General features: G+C 42.7%; 2 protein-coding genes across 4 annotated transcripts; one reads left to right on the top strand and one right to left on the bottom strand.

Annotated features, from left to right (window-relative positions):
- The first annotated feature begins 2,909 nt into the window (after positions 1–2,909).
- On the top strand, positions 2,910–4,481 carry LOC145912257 (uncharacterized). 2 transcript variants are annotated; one of them, XM_082999672.1, is made up of 3 exons: positions 2,910–3,219; positions 3,620–3,728; positions 4,012–4,481. In XM_082999672.1, exons 1-3 carry the CDS (start codon positions 3,045–3,047, stop codon positions 4,136–4,138), a joined length of 411 nt encoding a protein of 136 aa, XP_082855798.1. In that variant the 5' UTR covers positions 2,910–3,044; the 3' UTR covers positions 4,139–4,481. The 2 variants fall into 2 exon arrangements, with proteins under 2 accessions (XP_082855798.1, XP_082855797.1); XM_082999671.1 differs by having other exon boundaries at positions 4,008–4,481.
- Positions 4,482–6,380: 1,899 nt separating this feature from the next.
- On the bottom strand, positions 6,381–8,311 carry LOC145912248 (uncharacterized). Of its 2 annotated transcripts, XM_082999662.1 has the most exons (4): positions 8,294–8,311; positions 7,985–8,116; positions 7,321–7,631; positions 6,381–6,924 (listed from the first exon to the last, which is right to left on the bottom strand). In XM_082999662.1, the coding sequence occupies exons 3-4, from the start codon at positions 7,511–7,513 to the stop codon at positions 6,815–6,817; spliced, it is 303 nt and encodes a 100-aa protein (XP_082855788.1). In that variant the 5' UTR covers positions 7,514–7,631; positions 7,985–8,116; positions 8,294–8,311; the 3' UTR covers positions 6,381–6,814. The 2 variants fall into 2 exon arrangements, with proteins under 2 accessions (XP_082855788.1, XP_082855787.1); XM_082999661.1 differs by lacking the exons at positions 7,985–8,116; positions 8,294–8,311 and having other exon boundaries at positions 7,321–7,641.
- Positions 8,312–8,364: the final 53 nt, after the last annotated feature.

Genomic DNA, 8,364 nt, shown 5'->3' with positions numbered 1-8,364 from the left:
AAACAAACAAAGAGGCTCGCGCGCTCTTGTTCTAAAGGGCACTCGAAACTGTGTCCTTGTCCCCAAACCAAGGAGTTTTCACGACACTTGCGACTCGCCCGGGCGGCAATTAAAGACGTGCGACTGAAAATCATGCCCCAAACACGTGCTCAGGTGATTGTTCTTGCTCCCTGTGACGTCACAAGTGCATGCTCCTGCCCCGAGGAGCTTTTCTGTCAACAGGCAGACCACCGTGGACCCCCGAAACTCGTCCACGGAAATAAACAAACCGGACATACGCAAACAATGCCGATGTGCGTCACTGTTGCCGTGGGTAACGTTGAATAACGAGATTTTTGGTGTCACAACTGAGAGGATTTAATCGTTGCACATTTGGGGACATATAGTAGGTTGCAAAACCAGTAATGTTACGTTAAGTCGTTTGGGGCATACGATTATTTAAATCGACACGAGTGAGGACATATTTATGACCGCTTTTTTGGTTACAAGCCCTTCTAGGTTTCTAATTACATCATTTCCTACTTTTCAGCTGACCTTTCAAAATGCATGGATTATTCACACATGAGTCAATATACAAACAAATTCGACAATGCGTTAAATATCACAAGACTTTTAATATTGTCATAAAATCTTAACAGAAGCAATGACGTAATAAGTTATTAGATGCATTAGCGACACCTTGCGCTTGTAAATTCAACTCAAATTTTGGAAATTAAATTGTTAATAACATTAAGTATGGGCAAAGTCCTGATAAAACGATAATAATTAGTTAAAAACATGCAGAAGAACAGAACAATCAGAAAATCTTGGGGCAGGTTTATTTACAGAACCGTCCATTGAGTGGAGGCACGTTTTCGACATGACAAGGTAAATTTACGCCCAATACAACGAAGTGTGATTTTAATTTGTGAAAAACAGAAAGTAAATTTCCCCCAGCAAATTGACATCGTCAGATTCTTGCATTTGAATTTTTTGTTTGCAATTGGTTTTAAATATGGTATTTACCATGCGACACGCACCCACAACATACGCACGTTAGGTGGCGGTACCGAGCAAACAGCCCTAATACAGTGGTTCCCAACGATCACCAAGTATGGTGTCGCACTCATCTTAAACAAAATGTAATACGGGAGTTATTGGCCTTGTTTAAAGATATTACACAGGGAAGGAATTCGCTTGGAAATTAAACACATAAGGCCTTCAAGGAAAATTGCGACGCCCCAACTACATTGAAATGACGAACCATTTTGTAACCTCTGCTCTCTTATATTCAGAAATTGGTTTGCAAAACAAACGCTTGTCAAAATTTGTTGCATTCATATAGACAATTTTTTTCTGCGTCAGAATAGTTTTGGCTCTAATATTATATTGCAGAATAGTAAACTAGTTTGAATGTGCAAATGTTGCAAGCGCCTTATTTTTAATCGTCTCCATTACTACCACATTGGCAATCTCAACGGAGATTAGGGAACCGCCGCGACGTTGCATCAAAAGATGCAAGTAAGATAGCGTTGGCCAAGCATGTTGCCTTAGAAGGTCATCGTTCGACAAGGCTAAGGTTCTGGAAAGGGAGGTGGATCATACCAAGCGCCTTTTCGTAGAAGCGCTCCATATCCACAAGAACAAGCACTGTACTAACGATAAGGAACAGTGCGTGTATTTCCCGGTGCTTAAAACAACTTGCTGTAACTGTTGTTTCCCGCCCTTTTAATAACATCACTTGATTTCACAAGCGGTGTTAGCGTTGTTCTTTCGTGTTGGTAGATTTTCTTGATGTTGTTGGTTGTGTGTTGTACAAGTACCATTACCCCGAGGAAGCCTTGCTGGATAGCAGGCGAAACGTCGGTTAATAAAAGATACGTTTTAATGTGCAGACTATACAGCAAACGTCGGTTAATAAAAGATACGTTTTAATGTGCAGACTATACAGCAAACGTCGGTTAATAAAAGATACGTTTTAATGTGCAGACTATACAGCAAACGTCGGTTAATAAAAGATACGTTTTAATGTGCAGACTATACAGCAAACGTCGGTTAATAAAAGATACGTTTTAATGTGCAGACTATACAGCAAATCATTCTGCTTGTTCTTGAACCCCCGAAAGTTTGGCACAGAAGTTACAAATCTTTCCGCCAACGGCAATGTTGTGGGACAACGCGTGATTTCGTGCACAGGGAAAAAGTAGGAACGTCATAATCACGTTAGTATAAAAGCTATGCGGGCTCGGGGACAACGCCACGGAAGGCAGAAGCCAAGCGAGAGGTAAGTTGTCGAGTTTGCTCAGCTTCGTGTAAGTGGCAGAGGTTTGTATAAAGACTGCATTGCTCGACCTTGTAAAGGAAGGTCATAGAGCGCAGCTTGTTCATAGCCACTACGTTACTGATTAACAGGGCCGAGCGCCGCGAAAAATTCCAAGTTAGCACTGTTGTTGTTTGCCCGCCAACACCTGGAGGAGAGTTAATCCACCAGTAGGTGCATTGTTGACCGGCAAAATGCAGTGAGTCACGTGCGTTGCGGCACAGAGTGAAACCGGGACAAAGTTTGTTCACAGCCAATTGCACGGCCAATATTAACGCCGGCAATTAGTGGTCTGCGCAATGCAACGAAAAAGACCGTCAGCTTGTAGAACAATAAACACAGCGTAGCGACTTATGACCCCCATAGGCCAGTTCTTTGTTGCGTATTGTGGTTATCGTTTGCGCCACAAGATCTGGCGGGGTTTTAGTGAAATGACGCGAATCGTTAAATTTTACGATAAGGTCTAGGCGGCTCTTGTAATATTTGAGCTAAGAGAAAAATGCGACCACGATTTGTGCTTTATATAAGTGTGCAACGGTGTGCATTGAGTTATGTTTGCTGTTGACTAACTACAGTGTGTTTATTTCTTCGTTACGAATTACCTCTAATAGATTTACGAACTTAGACTGAATTGGAGTGCCATTGCTGCATGCTTCGCAACAGCGCCAGTTTGAAAGTGAAGAACATCAGCGCGCGCCAAACGAGCCTTTAAAACAACGTCGACCACCACGTTTCGAAACACAACATGAAGCTTGCATTGGCAATTCTCGTCCTTCTCGCCCTTGTATCAATCTGCTCCGGGAGGTTCACTGGAGCTTGCGGAGGCAACTTAATGGACCTTTTCACGAAAGTGTGCGGTCATCGGCCGAATGGCCGTGAGAGCATGAGTTCAAGGAAGTACCAGAATTACTACCGTAAATGTAAGGACGATTACATTTATATCATACGTAAGCCGATATATGCAAAAAGCATTGTGCAAAATTTGTGCCTCCAATGCAACCGAGCTGCAATACAGGTTAATCGCATTGCTAACGCATTACTGGCAATTTGGTGCACATTGTCAAGTGTCAGGTGCAGAGAAAATTGACCCCTTAACTCTGTGCAAATACCCAAATTATTGTTTTTCGATGCCCCGCCTCGTGTGCTATGTCAAACACGCCTGGTTCTTTCTTGCACACGGATTGACGTTTGCGTCTGATTTTAAGTTGAGTCGGTGTTTTGTAAACCACTGAAATTGGACACGGCGTAGTTGGTATTTGTAACGTATACCGCATTGCATGTTGCAAGTGCGCAATTCAAAAACGAGGTCTTTTTTTGCAGCAATCAGAAGGATCATGCGCAGTCGCTCACGGAGGTCTGTCGACTCCATGAATTCCGTAATGATCGAGCAGAAGCGCTTGAGCGAGCTGTCGACAAGACGAGCTATCAGGTAACGTCATCGCCTGTATGTACAAAACAATCGTAGAGGCCGTAAGCCTATGCAAAGAGTCACCGAGAAGTTCGTTGTCAATACCCAGGTATTATCGCGCAACGGGGTTCTGGAGTTTGCTATATGCCCGACTAACTGTCTCGCCCTGCGGTAACACCATTTCTTGGAAATCGTGGAAATTATGTTGAATAACTCTGCAGTGAAGCCCTGTTTGGAATCTGGCTCACAAACTATTTAGGAAATATGTCAGTGGTAAGAAAATGTTTTTTTTCCATGTAGAAAGGCAGTTGGAGAATTACCAAGTTTCGAAGTGGAGCACGCACGCATACGACGGGGCATCACGGAAGACTGTTGCCGGAATGAATGCAGTGTGTTGCATATTCGTCGACACTACTGCCCTCGCATTGTGAGAATGCTCTCCAACTAAAGAATTTGCGTCTATCAGAAGCGGACTAATATGCGTTTTCTTCTTTAATTTTTTTCATTCATTCTTTTATTTATGGCAACTATAGAATCAAGTAATTCTAAATCTGTACATCGCAGTGATATCAAAAGTTGGTTCATTAAGTAAGTTAGTAAAAAAGACTTCGTCAAAAGGATCACTGCTAACATCCACGTAAAATCACGTCTGAGATCTAACCACTGACATACTCACATTCACTGCCATTCTAAAAAAATACACTTTATAATTCCTATGACCACCATGCTGTTTACTGACCGTCTATAGGCCAGTTATTTCCCTAAAGCAAACTTTCCACTCAAACCCCCATTATCCAACCTTGGACCGTTCCGCCTCCGCCCATCTGGCCCAATTGGATTGGTTTTCTCGGAAGAATATCAAGCAGAGCCGTAAACATGGAAATGTAGCCACGCGAAATAAACAACTACCGATTTCGTTTTTTTGTGCGCGGCGGACAAGCATGATGGGTCGTTCAAACAATCTCATCAACACAATGGCAAACGATGCCTGAGGAGACCGACGAGCGCTAACAAAAAGGTAGCAAAACCCACGCCACAGGGTAAACCAGTTATGATAGGGGGCTCTTTTTGGGGTTGAATGAACATACATATATGTGCTGTTGTCATGGCGAATGTTAGGGTGTTTGGGGTAGTTTTAGTGGGGTCTAGACCATTCACAACCGAAAAATTGATCCCAATGGATTACTGGTTTGCTTTGTGACATGCCCTTTCCATTGTGACAGAGGTCTACACGGTGTACATTCTACACCACCGAAATTTATTTTCATAGAAATACCATAGCATTTTTCATAGAAATACCATGCAGCTGTTGATACTGGCACTGTGCAAGCTTTTACACTAGCAGGCACAGTGTTCGGCACTCAGTATAGGGTACCTTGCAGTTCGACGTTGACCGAAAGGTACCACAAAGTGGAGATCAGTGTGCCTGCTAGTGTAAACGCTAGCACAGTGCCACTCAACAGCTGCATTGATGAGACCTTACAGGTCAAAATGTACACACCCTGTCTGCAGTTTTCCAATAATATGGCTTCTTTGCACATATATTGCATTGGTGTTTATGCCTTTTGCACTATCGATTACCAAGCAGATCCGTTTGGCATATAGTGCGCTTCACAGTGGTAAAGACATCCTTTTGCCCACTTTTTGTTACAAGCCCTTCTAGATTTCTAACTACATCATTTTCTACTTTTCAGCTGACCTTCAAAAATGCATGGATTATTCACACATGAGTCAATACACAAACAAATTCGACAATGCGTTAAATATCACAAGACTTTTAATATTGTCATGAAATCATGACAGAAGCAATAACGTAATAAGTTATTAGATGTATTAGCGACACCTTGCGCTTGTAAATTGCCTTGCAAACTAAACGCTTGTCAAAATGTATTGCACTCATGTCGACAATTTTTTTCTGCGTCAGAATATTTTTGGCTCTTGCAGAAAAGTAAAACTAATTTATCAAAATCTTTCTTCTGCCTATGCCTGGCAGCAAAAATAGCAGTATATAGTAAAACTAGTCTGAATGTGTTGAAACGAATGTACCAGGCTGTCGATCGCGCACTTTATCACAAGCGAAATATACTTTTCTGAATAAAAAAACATCCACTGAGCTGCTAGTATAACTGCCTTTCTGTAAGTTTTTCAGGAATCGTGTGCCATTGTATTGATAAGATTGTTAAGAACGGCCCATCATCGTTGTCCGTCGCGCACAAGAAACGAAATCGGTATATTTGTTTATTTCGCGTGGCTACATTTCTATGTTTACGGCCCTTCAAGATTTTTTTCCTAGGAAACCGATCCAATTGAGTCCGATGGGCGGAAGCGGAACGGTCCAAGGTTGGATAATGCGGGTTTGAGTCAGTGGAAAGTTTGCTTTAGGGAAATAACTGGCCTATAGACGGTTAGTAAACAGCATGGTGTTAATAGGAATTATAAAGTGTATTTTTTTGGAATGGCAGTGAATGTGAGTCAGTGTTGAGATTTCAGTCGTAATTTTACGTGGATGTTCGCAGTGATCCTTTTGACGAATTTTTTTTTTTACTGGCTTACTTAATGAACTAACTTTTGATATTACTGTGTTGTACAGATTGAGAATTACTTGATTCTATAGTTGCCATACATAAAACAATGGATTTTTGTCCAAAAATCTCCTTGTTGTGCAAGCCCCAATAAGTCACACATAAAAATAAACGCCTATTAGACCGCTTCTGATAGACGCAAAATCTTTAGTTGCAGAGCATTCCCACAATGCGAGGGCAGTAGTGTCGACGAATATGCAACACACTGCATTCATTCCGGCAACATTCCTCCGAGATGAACAATTGTATGAGTTCGAACTTCATTTGGAAACTTGTCTGTTTCCTGCTATAATTTGCATGCCAGATTAATAGGGTTGCACTGGAGAGTTATTCAACAGAATTCTCTTGCCATGATTCCCACGAAATAGTGTTACCGCAGAGCGAGACAGTTAGCCGGGCATATAGCAAACATCAGAACCCCATTGCGCGATAATATCGGCATATTGACAACAAATACAACTTCTCGGTGACTCTTTGCATCGGCTTACGGCCTCTACGATTGTTTTGTGAATACAGGCGATGACGTTAACTGATAGCTCGCCTTGTTGACGACTCGCTCAAGCGCTTCTCCATCATTGCGGAATCCATGGAGTCGACAGATCTTCGTGAGCGACTGCACATGTTCCTTCTGATTGCTGCAAAAAAGACCTCGTTTTTGAATTGCGTACTTGCAAAATGCCATGCGGTATACGTTACAAATACCAACCACGCTAGGTCCAATTTCAGTGGTTTGCAAAACACCGAATCGACTTAAAATCAGGCGCAAACGTCAATCCGTGTGCAAGAAAGAACCAGGCATGTTTGACATAGCACACGAGGCGGGGCATCGGCAAACAATAGTTTGAGTATTTGCCCCGTTAACGGGTCACTGTCTTCGCACCTGACACTTGACAATGTGCACCAAATTGCCAGTACTGCGTCAGCAATGCGATTAACCTGTATCACATGTCGATTGCATTGGAGGCAAAAATTTTATACAATGCTTTTTGCATATACCGGCTTACGTATGACATAAATGTAGTCGTTCCTACCATTACAAAAGTAATTAGTTGTACGGAAGTAATTCTGGTAATCCCTTGAATGCATCCTCTCACACCCGAACATCCGATGACCGCACACTCTCATCAAAAGGTCCATCCTGTTGCCTTCGCATACATTGAACCTCCTGGAGCAGAATGATATTGATACAAGGGCGAGGACGAGAATTGCCAATGCAAGCTTCATGTTGTGTTTCGATACGTGGTGGTCGACGTTGTTTCAAGAACTCGTTTGGCGCGCGCTAATGTTCTTCGCCTTCAGACTGGCTGTTGCGAAGCATGCAGCAATGGCACTCCAATTCGGTCTAAGTTCGTGAATCTATTAGCGTTAATTCGTAAGGAAGAAAATAAACACACTGCGGTTAGTCAACAGCAAACATAACTCAATGCACATCGTTGCACACTTATATGTTACACAAGCCGTGATGGCATTTTTCTCTCCACTTGAATATTACAATGGCCGCCTAGACCTTATCGTAAAAAATTAACGATATGCGTTGCGTTTATGCGTCATTTCACCAAAAACCCGCCAGATCTTGTGGCACAAACGATGACCGCAATACGCTGGCCTATATGGGTGTCATAAGTTGTCGCGCTTTGTTTATTGATCTACAAGCTGACGGTCCTTTTACGTTGCATTACGCGGACCACTAATTACCGGCGTTTATATTGGCTGTAAACAATTTTTGTCCCGGGTTCATCCTGAGTCAAAACGCACGTGACTCACTCACTGCATCTTGCCGGTCAACAATGTGCCTACTGTTGGATTAACTCTCCGCCAGGTGTTGGCCTGTAAACAACAACAGTGCAATCTTGGAATTTTTCGTGGCGCTCAGCCCTGTTAATCAGTAACTTGGTTATGAACAAGCTGCTCTGTATGACCTTCCTTCCTTCACAAGGTCGAGCAATGCAGTCTTTACACAAACAGCCACCACGTACACGAAGCTGAGCAAACTCGACAACTTACCTCTCGCTTGGCTTCTGCCTTCCGCCGCGTTGTCCCCAGCCCGCCTAGCTTTTGTACTAACGTGATTATGA

This window comes from Ascidia mentula, chromosome 8 (assembly GCF_947561715.1).
Source record: "Ascidia mentula chromosome 8, kaAscMent1.1, whole genome shotgun sequence".
Classification (NCBI taxonomy): Eukaryota; Metazoa; Chordata; class Ascidiacea; order Phlebobranchia; family Ascidiidae; genus Ascidia; species Ascidia mentula.
This window is presented reverse-complemented; position numbering and strand designations above follow the sequence as displayed.